The 15,260-nt window shown below is 47.8% G+C and overlaps 1 protein-coding gene across 2 annotated transcripts in view; it reads left to right on the top strand.

The window, feature by feature from the left end:
• Positions 1–269: 269 nt before the first annotated feature.
• Positions 270–15,260, top strand: part of rasa4 (RAS p21 protein activator 4) — a 286,693-nt gene continuing 271,702 nt past the window's right edge. For both annotated transcript variants that reach the window (XM_070857323.1, XM_070857322.1), the window contains exons 1-2: positions 270–462; positions 13,890–13,946. In XM_070857323.1, coding sequence (XP_070713424.1) covers positions 398–462; positions 13,890–13,946 — 122 coding nt within the window. In that variant the 5' untranslated portion in view covers positions 270–397. The remainder of the gene's footprint in view (positions 463–13,889; positions 13,947–15,260) is intronic.

Raw genomic sequence — 15,260 nt, 5'->3', positions numbered from 1 at the left:
GCCGAAACCACCTGGCCTGTGAAATCTACACAATATCCAACTGACTTGGGACTGGTCTCCATTATTGACATAAAGGTTCTTTTTTAAAGGCGTGACTTGCTCCTGTTTTCATTCCCCGAGACGTTCTGTGACCAATCACAGTTCCTTCACCTACCCCGTGGCGCCGCCCAAGCCTCGATGAAAGCAGTGGGCTTCAGCTCCACATGGTGACTCCAGTGAGGGTTGCACAAGGCGGCAGAGGTCCGATCACAGCTCGGGGGCTGTGACAGAGGCACAGCGAGCTGTCCATCCGCCGGGACCCGAGCCTTCTCCCCGGACACACAGCACCCGGAGCCGGCCGGCGTCTCACCCCCAACTTTTAGCTCTTAAACCTTTTCGAGTTTGTTCGGAACTCGCTATGGCAAAGCGCAGCTCCTTATTCCTTCGGATCATTGAAGGGAAAAAATTACCAGCCAAAGACCTGTGAGTATGAGACAGTTGGTTTTATTCATTGCCTCCCGTCAGTTTGAGCTGCTGTGGTTCATTACTTTAATTCAGAGCGCGGTGGCATTTGATTCAATAATTGTTCCACAATCTTTACAGTGAAGGTAAAAACTGCTATTTCCCTTTAACAAACCCCGCTGGAGCTGGAAATCCAGATCCATAATGCAGATGGACAGAAATACTAAAGTTTATTCGACATAATTTGGGATTTATTCCAGGCTCAACTTGGTTAGGTTCGGTGTATCAATGGGATTTAGTTCGGTCCGGTGCATTAGTGTCAAGATTTAGTCCGGGTTGGTCTGGTATATTACTATGATATTTAGTATGGGTTGGTCTGGTACATTACTGTTACATTTAGTCCGGGTTGGTCTATCACTCGGGATGAGCCTGGTTGGGCTCGGTCCATGCCCATGGGGTTTCTCCCCGAGAGATTGCACATTTCACGAGGACGCTGTGTGATTTCCTGCAATAATCGGTATCATTCGGTACATTGCCAGTAAACCGGTGAGGAGGTGCCCGGAGCAGAGGCTGCTGATGGTGATGTGACCTGTACCTGGTGCCCGGTCAGTTATGGGCTGGTGGAGAGACTCTGTCCACCCAGCCTGGACGCCCTCTCCTGCAGCACCTTTGATCCGGATCCCGGTTAATATTGTCACGGTGTTGGGACAGGACTCCGGAGATGAGAAGGGGCTTTATGCTGCGGCCATGTTCCGTGCGACGCTGCTCCTGCACCGGGCTGTGCTCCCGGTACATTCCTGCTCATACTCATCGGGACACCGTGCGCCAGACTGCCTTCCCCAGCCCAATACACCACAACCCCGGCACCTTTCACAGGTATCCATTCAAAACCCAGATTCTCATGTCTACACTTTGAGGATTGCTGGGATCGTTCTCCTTTCTGTCTTTAACCCCCCCTCCAACTCTGTTTTCTATTTCTAATTATTTATTTCACTCCCTCTTGCTCTCGCTCTCTCCCCCTTTTCTCGCTGCCCCTTTACTCTGCCGCTCTCTTCCATTTTCTTTCTCTCCCCTTCTCTCTATCCTTTACACTCTCTTTCCAACCCTATTCCCTCTCTCCCCCTTTTTCTCTCTACCCCCTTTCCCTCTCTGTCCCTTTATTCTCTATCCGTCCTTTTTCTCTCTCTCCACCACTTTCTCTCTGTCCCTTTTCTCGCATTGCACTTCACAGGAGCTTCATCAAAAAAAAATTGACACCGACCTACATAGGCAGATATTCGCTCAGCTGACCAAAAGATTGGTCGAAGAGGTAAGTTTTAAGGAGCGTCTTAAAGGAGGTGAGAGAGCTTGTGAATCAGCACCACTAATATAATAAACAAGCATGTGGTGCATTCAAAGTAAAAGATGTCAAAATAAGCAACAAAGTCCCATCAAAACCAACAGGAATCTTATCAACGAAATCATAATATTGTCATCAGTGTCAATAGGACACTATTCCCTGCGGTGCTCATTGGGTTTGGATGCACACAGCTAGATTTCATTTTTCTTTTTACTGTCTGATTTTTCAGGTGTTGGTGGAGCACTTACAGCAGTGGGGTTGAGATTTCATGTGGGCTCCACCAGGCTCTGTCATAACTCTAGCGGGAGACCGGCTGAAAATGGCTACTTCTACCGATTTCACGGGGGACTCCGCGAAATCACCATGGAATATTTTACTCTGGTACAAAGGGGTGGTATGGCCTACCCCCTCCCCCCAAAATAGTCACACCAGAGCTATCCTTGGAATCACCATCAGCACGATGTCCAAGTAGCCCAATACAACCACAACTCACTGGAGATTTTGAACAAAAGTGTAGCCAAAACATGTTTAACTGTGAACTAATCATAGAATTCCAATGGAGAAAACCATTTTCCATTCACTCCCATTCTATGGAATCGCGATGAATTAAAATACTTTTAATTAAATTAAGTTAAATTACTTTGAATTATAGTTCCACTCCAGAGACTTGAGCACAAAATCTAGGTTGACACTCCCAGTGTAGTGCTGAGGGAGTGCTGCACTGTCGGAGGTGTTGTCGTTCAGATGAGACGTTAAACCGCTGCCCCGTCTACCTACTCAGGTGAACGGAAAAGATCTCATGGCTCTATTTGAGGAAGAGCAGGAGACTACACCCCAATGTCCTGGCCGATATTTATCCCTCAATCACCATCAGTAAAACAGATTATCTGGTCAATATCCCATTGCTGATTGTGGGAGTTTGCTGTGCGTATATAGACTGCTATCTACAGTACAATAGTAACTACACTTCAAAAGTACTTCATTGGTTGAAAAGTGCTTTACGATGTCCTGAAGTAGTGAAAAGTGCTATAAAAATGCAAGTCTTCATATTCACTCCTGTGTTTAATACTCATATTCCAACTAAATTTAAATTAAATCACAAATGGCACTGGGAGGAGAGCATCTCTGTTTTATTTGGAGGGAGTATGAAGGACAACTAAACTGATAAATAGGATTGGGCAGCTGTACCTTGAGGGAAAATATCTCATCTGTGAGAGATGTTTATATTGGAAATGGTGGCTGGAAGGTGATCTTCTTGAGCTATTTAAGGTTTTAAAAGGGAATGGATATACTGGATCCCAGTATGGTGTTCAGTATTAATACAAGCTTTGGGACAAGGGTGCATGCCTTCAGGCTTATTTGAGAGAAGATAACTACACCATTAATAACTTGCATTGCCATAACACCTTTAATATGGAAATTGCTTTGTAGCAGGAGGGTAGGAAACAGACATAAAAAGAAAGACTTGCATTTATATAGCACCTGTCACCAACACCGGATGTCCCAAAGCACTTTACAGCGAATGAAGTACCTTTTGAAGTGTAAGCACTGTTGTAATGTGGGAAACGCGGCAGACAATTTGCGCACAGCAAGCTCTCACAAACAACAAGGTGATAATGACCAGATAATCTGTTTTAGTGCTGTTGATTGATGGATAAATATTGGCCGGGACATCGGGGATAACTCCCCTGTTCTTTTTTGAACTGGCGCTATGGGATCATGTACGTCCTGAGAGAGCAGATGGTTTGTTTAATGTCTCATCCGAAAGACGGCACCTCCAACAGTGCAGCACTTCCTCAGTACTACACTGGGAGTGTCAACCTAGATTTTTTCTGCTCAAATCCCTGGAGTGGGACATAGATAAAAAGAATAGAGGAATGGGAAATGAGCCAAGGGTTGGCGAGTTAATGAGAGAGTTAATGAAAGCTTGGCCCCAAAAAATGGGAATTGAGAAGATTTTAAAGGGAGAAAAATCAGAAGTGGTAGCGTTTAAGGAGGAGTTCAGAGAGCAAGGTCTGGCCAGCTGAAGGCTCTGCCACCAACGGTGTAACTCTTTCATGTTGAAGATGGTGAATATAGAAACATAGAAATTTACAGCGCAGAAGGAGGCCATTTCGGCCCATCGTGTCCATGCCGGCCGACAAAGAGCCGCACGGCCTTTGGTCAGCAGCCTTAAAGGTTAAATACAAACCCATGAACAATAACGGAAAGGCAAAGAGCGCCCAGCCCAATCAGTCCGTCTCACACAACTGCGGCACCCCTTATACTGAAACATTCTACACTCCACCCCAACCAGAGCCACATGATCTCCTGGGAGAGGCCAAAACCATATAAAAACCCAGGCCAATTTAGGGAGAAAAAATCTGGGAAAATTCCTCTCCGACCCATCCAGGCGATCGAAACTAGTCCAGGAGATTACCCTGGCCGTATTCTATTCCCTGCAGTATTTACCATTATATCTGCGCCGTCCAACAAAAGGTCATCCAGTCTAATCCCAATTACAGCTCTAGGTCCATATGTGGAATAGCTTACCCAGGAGGTCAGGGAAGTAGATAGTTTTAGGAATTTGAAGGGAGTGATGGAAGCATTATTGGTGGACAGAGCTCTCGGTGGGTACAAGAGATAAAGTGGGGCACCTTTGGGACTTGTCTGATGGATGTACAACCTCGTGAATAGTTTGGACTTATAAGGGGAGAGTGAAATGGAGTTAGTTAAGGCTGTCTAGTGATGCATCGTGTGTAACCATGGTCCCCTAGAGGTTGCTGATGGATTCGGGGAAGAATTTTCCAATATTTTTGCTGAAACTGGCCAATTTCTTTTCTCTGTATTTCTCTCTCCCTGGGGGTTTGCATAACTCGTGGTTGAGGATGGGTAATGTATGAGGTTGTAGTATCTTACAGCGAGGTTGAGCATTAATGAAGCTAATCGTCTTTTTTTTCTCTCACCCTTTTAATCTGCTTGTGTTTCATGCATGTATTTACTTTATATACCTCAAAAGGATTATATAAAGAGCAGGAAAAAAAAAAGGTAAAATAGACGGTGAGTTGACTTTGTAAGTCAGCAGTTCCTGTAAATGATGTGACCAGGGCTTGTACTTCTGCTAGCTGTGGTTTGCTCTCACCACCAAGCTGCATGCAGTAGATGACATTTTAATATACACGAGATATTTTCACTTGGTCCTTTCACGAGAAAGCTGAAAATAATTGTTCCGGGTGCACTGCTTCCCACAGGCCACAGGTCAGGCGAAGCAGTCAGACCCTGTGATCATTCACCTTGGTGGGTGAGGGGAACAGACATGTTTTACAACTACAACAACAACTTGCATTTATATAGCGCCTTTACCATTGCAAAACGTCCCAAGGCGCTGCTACACAGAAAGAAAGAAAGACTTGGATTTATATAGCGCCTTTCATCACCACCGATCATCTCAAAGCGCTTTATAGCCACTGAAGTACTTTTGGAGTGTAGTCACTGTTGTAATGTGGGAAACGCAGCAGCCAACCAGCGCACGGCAAACTCCCACAAACAGCAATGTAATAATGACCACATAATCTGTTCTTTTTTGTAATGTTGATTGAGGGATAAAAAGTCGAAGTGACTATTTGTACTGTGCTTTTGCTGTGGAGTCCCCGCCCCCAATTCTCCCACCCGAACCGGAAGTGCCGGGCCAGAAGTGCGACCCCGAACCTGAATCATTCTGACCATGTTGCCCGTTGAGCCCCCGACTGAGCAGGCCCGAGAGCCAAGCGGTCCCGACCCCTGAGCGACCCCAAACCCTGAGCGACCCCGACCCCTGAGCGACCCCGAACCCTGAGCGACCCCGAACCCTGAGCGACCCTGACCCCTGAGCGAACCTGAAACCTGAGCGGACCCGACCCCTGAATGGCCTCGATCCCTGAGTGGTCCCGACACCTGAATGGCCTCGACCCCTGAGCGGACCCGACCCCTGAATGGCCTCGATCCCTGAGTGGTCCCGACACCTGAATGGCTTCGACCCCTGAGCGGCCCCGACCCCTGAGCGGCCCCGACCCCTGAGCGGCCCCGACCCCTGAGCGGCCCCGACCCCTGAGCGGCCCCAAACTCTGAGCGGCCCCGATCCCTGAGCGGCCCTGATCCCTGAGCGGCCCCGACCCCTTAGCGGCCCCGATCCCTGAGCGGCCCCGATCCCTGAGCGGCCCCGACCCCTGAGCGGCCCCGACCCCTGAGCGGCCCCGACCCCTGAGCGGCCCCGACCCCTGAGCGGCCCCGACCCCTGAGCGGCCCCGACCCCTGAGCGGTCGCGGCCCCGATCCCTGAGCGGCCCCGATCCCTGAGCGGCCCCGATCCCTGAGCGGCCCCGACCCATGAGCGGCCCCGACCCCTGAGCGGCCCCGACCCCTGAGTGACCCCGACACCTAAGTGGCCCCGACCCTTGAGTGGCCCCGAGCGCCGAGTGGCCCAGACCCGGCGGGCAACTGAGAGTGCGGGGTGGGGAAGAGAGAGAGAATGTAGGGGGGAGTGGGGTGGGGGGGGGGGCAGAGAGTCTGCGGGGTGGGAGAGAGAGAGCCTGGGGTGGGAGGGAGAATCTAGGGGGTGAAGAGAGAGAGCCATGGGAGGAAGAGAGAGATTGAGACACGGGTGGGGGAGATTGGAGGGGAGTGAAGGAACTCAAGGAAGACGGATCACATTCTTACAACCCCCCTACAAGGGCTTCATACCCAATAAACTTGTTAACAATGTGTACACAATGCGCCATCTATGGTGGAGTGGGGAGGGGGGGGGGGGTAGAGGTAAGGTCATACACTTGCGCTGGTGTAAGTAGGGACTTTGGCTGGGTGAGGGACGCACTTGTGCTGGGGTAAATGACTTCGGCAGGCACTTGGTGTCTTTGGGGAGATCTATCCTCTGTGGCTTCTGGAAGTCAAAGTGGATCGAGTTACAATTTGCGAAGTCAGTGAGAACTTGGGATGGGCGGTTCCAGTTACACATTCCAGAGAAACTTCAGGGTGTGGCTTATCTCCAAGAGGACCAATCAGAGACAAAGGACGGACATTTTTACAGTACAAATAAACGCGTCCTAAATATTGGCCAGGACACCGGGTATAACTCCCCTCCACAGGAGCATTATCAGACAAAATTGGACACTGAGCTGCAGCAGGAGATATTAGGACAGGTGACTAAAAGCTTGGTCAAAGAAGTAGGTTTTAAGCAGCATCTTAAAGGATGCAACAGCCTTTTGAAGTACAACATATATTGGACATACATGCCATAGAGGCTGTGTAACGAAGGTTCACTCGATTGATCCCTGGGATAAGAGGATTGTCCTATGGGGAGAGATTGAATAGATTGGGCCCATACTCTCTGGAGTTTAGAAGAATGAGAGGTGGTCTCATTGAAACATATAAGATTCTGAGGGCGATTGACAGGTTAGTTCTGGAGAGGTTGTTTCCCCAGGCTGGAGAGTCTAGAACTAGGGGGCATAGCCTCAGGATAAGGGGTCGACCATTTAAGATTGAGATGAGGAGGAATTTCTTTACTCAGCGAGTTCTGAATCTTGGGAATTCTCTACCCAAATGGGCTGTGGATGCTGAGTCGTTGAATATATTCAAGGCTGAGATAAATAGATTTTTGGACTCATGGGGAAATCAGGGGATATGGGGATAGTGCAGGAAAGTAGAATTGAGGTCGAAGATCAGCCATGATCTCATTGAATAATGGAGCAGGCTCAAAAGTCAGAAAGGTCTACTCTTGCTTCTGATTCTTAAGTTCTTATACTAACATTAAATTAATAACTAGATAGAACAAATCTCCATTCCATTAAGTACTTACAATTTTTTTTAATATATTTTCTTATTTGTCCATCCTTTGTGTCCTTCACAGCCACTTTGATCATTCTCCTGCTGGTATTTTATTCTCATGGTAATTTTTTTCTCAACTAATCTGATCCTGTTTTTCTTTCCCGTTTATTCTATGGCCTTTGTGGCCACACACTACTTCAAATAACCACATCCTCACCTGAAAGACAAGATCTACGACAATGCGGCACTCCCTCTACGCTGCACTCGAGTGGTAGCCTAGATTAGGTCCTCAAGTCCTGGAGTAGTAGGGCTTGCACATGACTTTGTGGCTAAGAAACAAGAAGGGGCCAGGCCTACACATGTGTATAAGTACTCTGTACCGTACAGAGCGCAGATCTGCAATACAGTGGTGATTAAAAAATCTAAAACTGAAACAAGTAAAGTAACCCATTCACCTGCTATGTGGTGATGTCACTCAGTTTATTTTGCAGTAAACCACTGAGTCCCTCAGTGTATCTTACACTTTTGACTTTGATCTATCAGTGGAGAGAAAACTATCCACAGCGCAAAGCACTGTTGGTGGGATAGTTGATTCTCAGATATCTGCTCCAATTATTTTTTTTGTTTTGGGTAGACATCATTTGCATAAAACCAGAATGACATCACCAGAGGACACCACCGACATCTGTAACCAAGGAAACAGCTCATGTGCTACACCTGGAGGCCCTTAAGTGCTCTCCTCTACCTACAACCTCGGCTGCACGTTTGACCCTTGATTGTCCATCAGAATCGGAGTAGCGCGTTCACGCAACACTGCGAAGCTTCACTCATAGACAATCATCTAATTATTATTTCTCAGTGATCTTTTAAATCCTCCGTGTTTATATGAATACTTCACTCTTGTCTTAAAATAGCACCCTTTTAAAAATAATACATGGCCACTGCAGTATGTGTTACTTCCCAGCAAGTAGGTTGTTCACGCCAGGAATGTGTGACTTGCTGGAATGTAAATGAGCCTCCCTGTCACCAGTACCCCTTTAACTAACAAAGCTGAACTTTATGGAGCTGCTGTTTCAAAGTTACTTTCTGAGGAGAGCATGTGAATAATATGTGAAGGCCAACAGCTTCTCCTTTCACAGGCATGAGACTGTGTTTCTGCTACATTTATTTCCTTAAAACTGCCTCAGCCCTATTCTCTGGGATTCCTTACTGAAAGTCCTCAGCCTCCACTCTGGCCAGGGTAAGCGGGTGAGATTGGTGACGGGGCGGGTGGAAATTTGATATTTTTGAAAGAGGGTCGGGAACCCACTGCCAACTCACTCACACGCGCCTTTCCCGATGTCGGGTCTGTCAGCGCTGAGCAGACCCGATCATAGGATAAGAGCAGACCCGACAGGCAAGGGCAGGCACCCGGTTCAGGTAATTAGTGGTTTATTTAGAGCCACTTAAAAATGATTTTCAGCTTACCTTTTGCATTTGACAGCACACCCACGCAGTCCACGCTGGTCCTGGACCATGACTGTCAAGCTGAGGTGGGAGTTCAGTGGTCATTGAATCAGCGGATGAGTTGACAGCTTCAAATGTCAAGTCAAAGCTCTCACATTACAGAGATGTCTTCCCGCAGCCACATGCATTTCCTCACTGCATTTCCACAACAGATTCAGCATGCTGCAGGTCTTTACACAAGTCTCCATCCAGTCTGACCTCATTACCTCTCTCACCATTGACAGATCGCTTCGATCATCTCTACTTCACCTGCCATCTATTCCATCAGCATGGGTGCCTTTTATATTCTCTCACCTTGGTCCTCAGAATTCCACCACGATCAGCCCCAACACCAGCAGCACCAGGCACACCAGTAGCACCAACAGCAACACCAACCTTCTCCGCAATCAACTGATGCTGCACAGGACAGAGGGCATTAGCACCCGATCCCATTACTGCTTGGGATGCCAGGGATGGCCTCACCATGCCCAGATTTAGTTCACTTGACACTGTACACTATGGCTGCCACATGATGCGCCAGGTGGGCATCACCCCAAACCGGCACCATAAAGCATCGAGGGGTGGCTAGTGAGATGGGGATGTGATAATGTAGATAGAGAGGGAGGGATGGGTGGAGGTACAACGTAAGTTGGTGTGAGTAAGGATGTGCAGGAGTAGGGTGGGGAGGCAGAGTGATGGAGATGTGATGAGAGGCACAGCAGGATAAGGTTGAGTGTGGCTTTGCAATAACGTTTCGTGATCTACTGTTTGTGGCACTGCAGCTTGGTCCTCCTGACCACATCCCGGCTTGTGCCCTCCTGTGCAATGTGAAAGCAGGCAGTGTTAATCTCCTGGGGTGGTCTCTTCCCTCCCAGTGGAAGGGAAGAGATCCTTCCTGTGTGCTGTGACTTCCTCCATAAGCATCGGTAGGGAGTCATGGGAGAGCCTGGGTGCAGCTGTGCACCTTTGTGCAGTGCTTGCAGCACCTTAATGCTGTAGAACACTGACAGCACAAATGTCAAAATAAATTTGGACATGGTCCCTTTAAGAAAACCGGCTAATGATGCGTCATCAAATGATGTCACCCGGCCCGCTTCCTCTAATTGGCCGGGAAATGCGCTGGGCGGGCTTAACAAGCCCCATCAAGGGGAAATCATTTCACAGAGTGGGATGGAGCCAGCAGTGGGACCACCACCAATGTCGCCCGCCCCAGACCCGCTAAGGTAAGCAAAATCCCGGCCTCTCTCTCCCTTTGCACTCTCTTTAAAATACCTTCTCAAAGCCCATCTTTTCAACCAAGCTTTTGGTCACTTCTCCTATCCCTTGCACCATGGTTCATTGTTGGTTCCTTTATGCCGTTTGTCTGTTTTGATTTTTTTTCTCCCTGTGTAAATCATAGAAGAAATTTATGGCATAGAAGGAAGCCATTTGGCCCATCGTGTCTGTGCCAGCTGAAAATGAGCTATCCAGTCTAATCCCACTTTCCAGCTCTTAGTCCATAGCCTTGCAGGTTACGGCACTTAACTTGCATATCCAAGTACTTTATATAGGCGCTGAGGGTTTCTGCCTCTACCATGCTTTCAGGCAGTTAGTGCCAGACCCCACCACCCTCTGGGCGGAAAAAATTCTCCTCAACTCCCCTCTAATCCCTCTACTAATTACTTTAAGTCTGTGCCCCCTGGTTATTGATCTCTCTGCTAAGGAAAATAGGTCCTTACTATCTACTCTATCTAGGCTCCTCATCATGTTATACATAGTGCCTTGGGATGTTCTCATAGAATCATCGAATAGTACAGCACAGTAGGAGGTCATTCGTCCCATCAGGCCCAATTTTGTCCATGACTTGCAATTTTTTTGGAGTAAGTTGTTTTTTCTGCCGTAAGTTAAAAAATGCCATTTCCCCCCCAAAATTTGCTCCAGAGGAAGTCAGTTAGGTACGATTTTTTTTAGGTCAGTTTTTTTTCAAAAGGGTGTGTTCCCAGACACTGACACCAGTTTTGGCCATTTATGCAACTTCGGCCAGCAAAAATTTACTCCAAATCGACTTAGGTCAGCGTATGTGGCCAGCTCTGAAAAACCTTGCGGGCAGTGAAGAAAAAGCAGCGCACATTCGGCAGACATTAGGGCAGGGATAGCGGAGGGAGGGAAGGGAACTGGAAAGGACCTCAACAACCAAGCACCAAACATTGCAAGGAAGAGCTCAAACAATTAAAATACTAATAAAAATGAAGTAAGTCCTTATCTTAAAGTCGGCCTGGGAAGGCAGCGGGCCGGCCTGTGCATGAGGCTATTCGGCCTGGGATAGGGGAGGGAAGATGTGCACTGGGAGTCTAGAGTGACCGGTGAAATGCGAGCTGCTGGCCGCGATGTCACCGGTGGGGGGGGGGTGGTGTGGTAGCGAGAGAGAGCGAGAGAGAGATTCTGGTATACAAAACACTCTTTCTCCGCCCCCGCCAAAATAGTCTTTCTCTCCCCCACCACAAAACACACTCCCCCCCGCAAAACTCTCCTCCTCCCCCCTCCAATCAAAGCTCTCAAGCACAACCATCAGTGAATAAAAAATAAAACTGAAGTCCTACCTCGGCCCGGGAGCTCAGCGGGCCGGCCGGCTGGTGCCGGAGGCCACTTGGCCGGGGATAGGGTGTGGCAAGATCGGGGTGTCCCTTCGGCCGGGGATAGGGGCTGCAAGCATCAGGTCCTGCTCACAGCCCACAGGACACACTGGGAGGGCAGGAGCATGCGCGCAGCCTTAATTGCGCATGCGCGCAGGTGCCGGCACTGTTTTCGGCGCTGGCATGTTGCTCCGCGCCCCATTTCAGAATGCACGCCATGCTGGGACTCTGGGGACTCCGAAGAGTGGCCAGGATGGGGAGACTTTTTTCCAACGCCGTTTCCAGCGATCAAAGTGCGCCGAAAAAAGTGGTGGGCAAAGTTGGGCCCATCGAGTCTGCACCGGTTCTTTTGTAGAGCAATCTAGTTAGTCCCACTCCCCCACTCATTCCTCATATCCCTTACATGTTTTCTACATTCAAATCGCTATTTAAGTCCAAGTTGTTGTAAAGCAAATGATTGTACTCCCTTCTCACCACTGAATTGTCAACTCTCTTTACATGGGTCAATAAAACCACCATGCATTCAGCATGTATGTTTTAATATACAGCATAAATTCCTCCATTAAGCACAGCAACCATTTTGTACTATTTTGGTGCAGACTTGATGGACCGAATGGCCTCCTACTGTGCTGTACTGTTACTACAGTGCTATTGACCTGTGGATTTTAAGCCTAACAGGGCTGAAATTGTCAGGATCCAGTGCTGGAACAGAGCCTTGACTAGAAGCAAGACTAGGCCACAGGATTGGGGCTACAGTGTTGCAGCTCTGTTTCCAACCTTCACGCTGATCTAGTACATCTATCCGTCTCTCTGAGATTATATCTTAGTCTTGAGGGTGTATATCACACTCCGGATGGCAAGCTTTGCATAAAACCCCAACAAATCACAATTAATCTTACAAAAAATCCAGTTGTTTCATGCCAAGGTGCATCGCGCGTTATTTACTGTTGGGTGAGAGTTTGCAGATGGACCAGGAGCCAGAATTTTACACTTGCCGGACAATCTGCAGATGCCCTTTTGTAAGAAGCAATTACACTCTAGATGACCTCAAGCTTATGCTTATGTGCACCAATTAGATTTTGTGGCCTGAAAAAGGGACAGATTAACTTAAGCACATTTGCACCTTAGCAGTAGAATAATACCAGCGTGCATTATATGGTGTGAACTCTTTTCCTTATATAAATCACCTGACTCACCGCAGGCAATGTCCAGGAGCCCCGGTAGTTATTTAAATATTTTCAGTAAGCTGAATGTAAAGCAAAAATTTAAGTGCTTTTAAATGAGGAAAAAGTCACTACAAACCTGGGCATGGTCCTAAGTAACTGTCACTCAAACAATGGATCTAGGCAATTGCTGATTGTTTATACAAGAATCATGTGGAGAGGTCTTCATTTTAAATGTGGATTTTATTATATTTGAAAGTATCCGCCCCAGGGAGGTGATTGTGCTGTTGGGCTCTCACACTGAGCAACCTCGGCTGTACCGCTTCCTGTATTCTCAGCTTGGCTTGGTGGAAGCACTCTTGCCTCTGAGCCAGAAGGTTGCGGTTTTAAGCTCAACTTAAGCATATGGAGTGAGTGATGGGAGAGCCTGGGTGCAGCCGTGCACCTCTGTGCAGTGTTTGTCAGTGTTTGCAGCACCTCAGTGCTATAGAACACTGACAGCACAACTGTCAAAAGAAAGTTGGACCTGGTCCCTTTCAGGAAACTGGTTGATGACGCATCATCAAAAGTTGTCACCAGACCCACTTCCTCTATTTGGCCAGGAAACTCGCTGGACAAGCACTGTCACAGTAAATTCATTTCAGAGGGTGAGATGGAAACAGCACTGGGGTTGGGATCAGCCACCAATGTCGCCTGCCATGGACCCGCCAAGGTTTGTAAAATCCAGTCCTTAGACTCTGTCTGCCATTTCCAGTCTTTGGGTGGATGCTAAAATGATTTGACTGCTCATTCACCCCATTGTTTGTGGTATCTTGCTGTGTCCAGAATGCCCCCCACTTTTACCCACATAATAGCAGCATGGTGTAATTCAATCTCTGAGCTTCTTCTGAAATGGTTGAGAGGGATGATGAGGTGTTATATGAATACAAATCTTTTTTTCTATTGGCAACTTGTGATGAAAAGAACTTACTTATTTCACCTGTGAGCATCATACTAAATAGTCAGCCTCCTTGTAGATAGAGAAGGGAAGGTAGACAAGAAATACTCAGATCTGTTCTCCCTCTGTTTGCAGAACGGGAAGCAGCGATCCATACTGCATCGTAAGAATCGACAATGAGACAATTATCAGGTAAGGGACTCATTTTTGTTTTACAAAATTGCTAAATAGACAGATACATCCATTTTATTATCCTTTGTTCTGGCAGTTTTCCTCTGCTTTGACCAGCATTGGTGCCACGTTGGGGCATGGTTCTCTGGGCAGCACCTGTGAGTGAGATACTCCGTGTGTTAGCACAGATAGCACAGCTGGGTTATTGGGTCAAGGGGAATGGTCATCATGTCTGAGCCCAATGCTGTCTCCACCCAACATGCACACACAGGCACCTCCAGCAGGGGTCCCTGGTCAGCAGTCAGTGTTGGGACCCCGGGCTGATTTTCTCTCTTCCCTGCCCTTCCCTACCCCAGCAGCACTGATGGTAACAGTGATGCCCCTGTCGCTGTCCTTGTTGCCCCAGTCGCCGCCCCTGTCGCTGTCACTGCCCCTGCTTCATGCAGACTAGACATAGAACCAGGAATCGGCTGCTTACTGTCTTAAACAGATGATCGACCGTCACGTTTTATTTATTAAATCTGGAGTCTTTTGCAACAACATGAGGTTAAACTCAAACAAAGGCAGAAGAAGGCTCAAGTAATTTGTAACCATCTTTGAAGCTCAGATTACAGCCTTGAAACTGTTCCTGGGCATGCGTTATTCTTTGTGATCTATTATTCCAATCTGATTTGTGTGAAAGAAAAATTCCCGGCTGCCTTTACACAGTACTAGCACAATCTGCCCGTAATACAATCTGGAGGTCAGGATGTTTCTTGGTGATTGTAATAATTCCCCCCTTGAACTAAAGTGAAACCTGTAAGACAGACAGCTAAGCAAAGTGGTTAATGTATATTCCATAAAAATATTCTCAACAATTTTGAAGAACCAGCTGAGATTATGATCGGCACCGAATCAGCTACAACAATGCTACGTATTAAAGTTTGGAAGCAGATGTAACATCAAAACTGATGTTGCAAGTCCAGTAGCTGTACAGCGGGAGCTGTTCCTAGCGAAGCTCTCAGATGACGGCCAAACATACCACGTGGGGCCTGGTGTGTGCAGCGTCTGGGTCGGTGTGGGGTCAGGATTCTGCGCACCTTCTGGGTCCACGTTGGGCCTGGTATGCGCATTGTCTGGGTGCGTTGTCAGCACGGCTACTTACGGAAGCAGGGACAAAAAGGAATCCAGTAACAATCCATTGGTCATCACGATCTTCAGACTCTGATACAGTGTGTACTTTGAACATTTTCAAGTGTGACGTCTCTCGTGTTTTAAAGTGTAAAAGAGCTTGGTGCATTGAAGGCTGTGCTAGTTCGTAATTTGTGAGTGTCCGTGGTTTCAGAGCGCCTACAT

This window comes from Pristiophorus japonicus, chromosome 16 (genome assembly GCF_044704955.1).
Source record: "Pristiophorus japonicus isolate sPriJap1 chromosome 16, sPriJap1.hap1, whole genome shotgun sequence".
Classification (NCBI taxonomy): Eukaryota; Metazoa; Chordata; class Chondrichthyes; family Pristiophoridae; genus Pristiophorus; species Pristiophorus japonicus.
The sequence above is the reverse complement of the archived record's forward strand: the minus strand, read 5'-3'. Positions and strand labels throughout refer to the sequence as shown.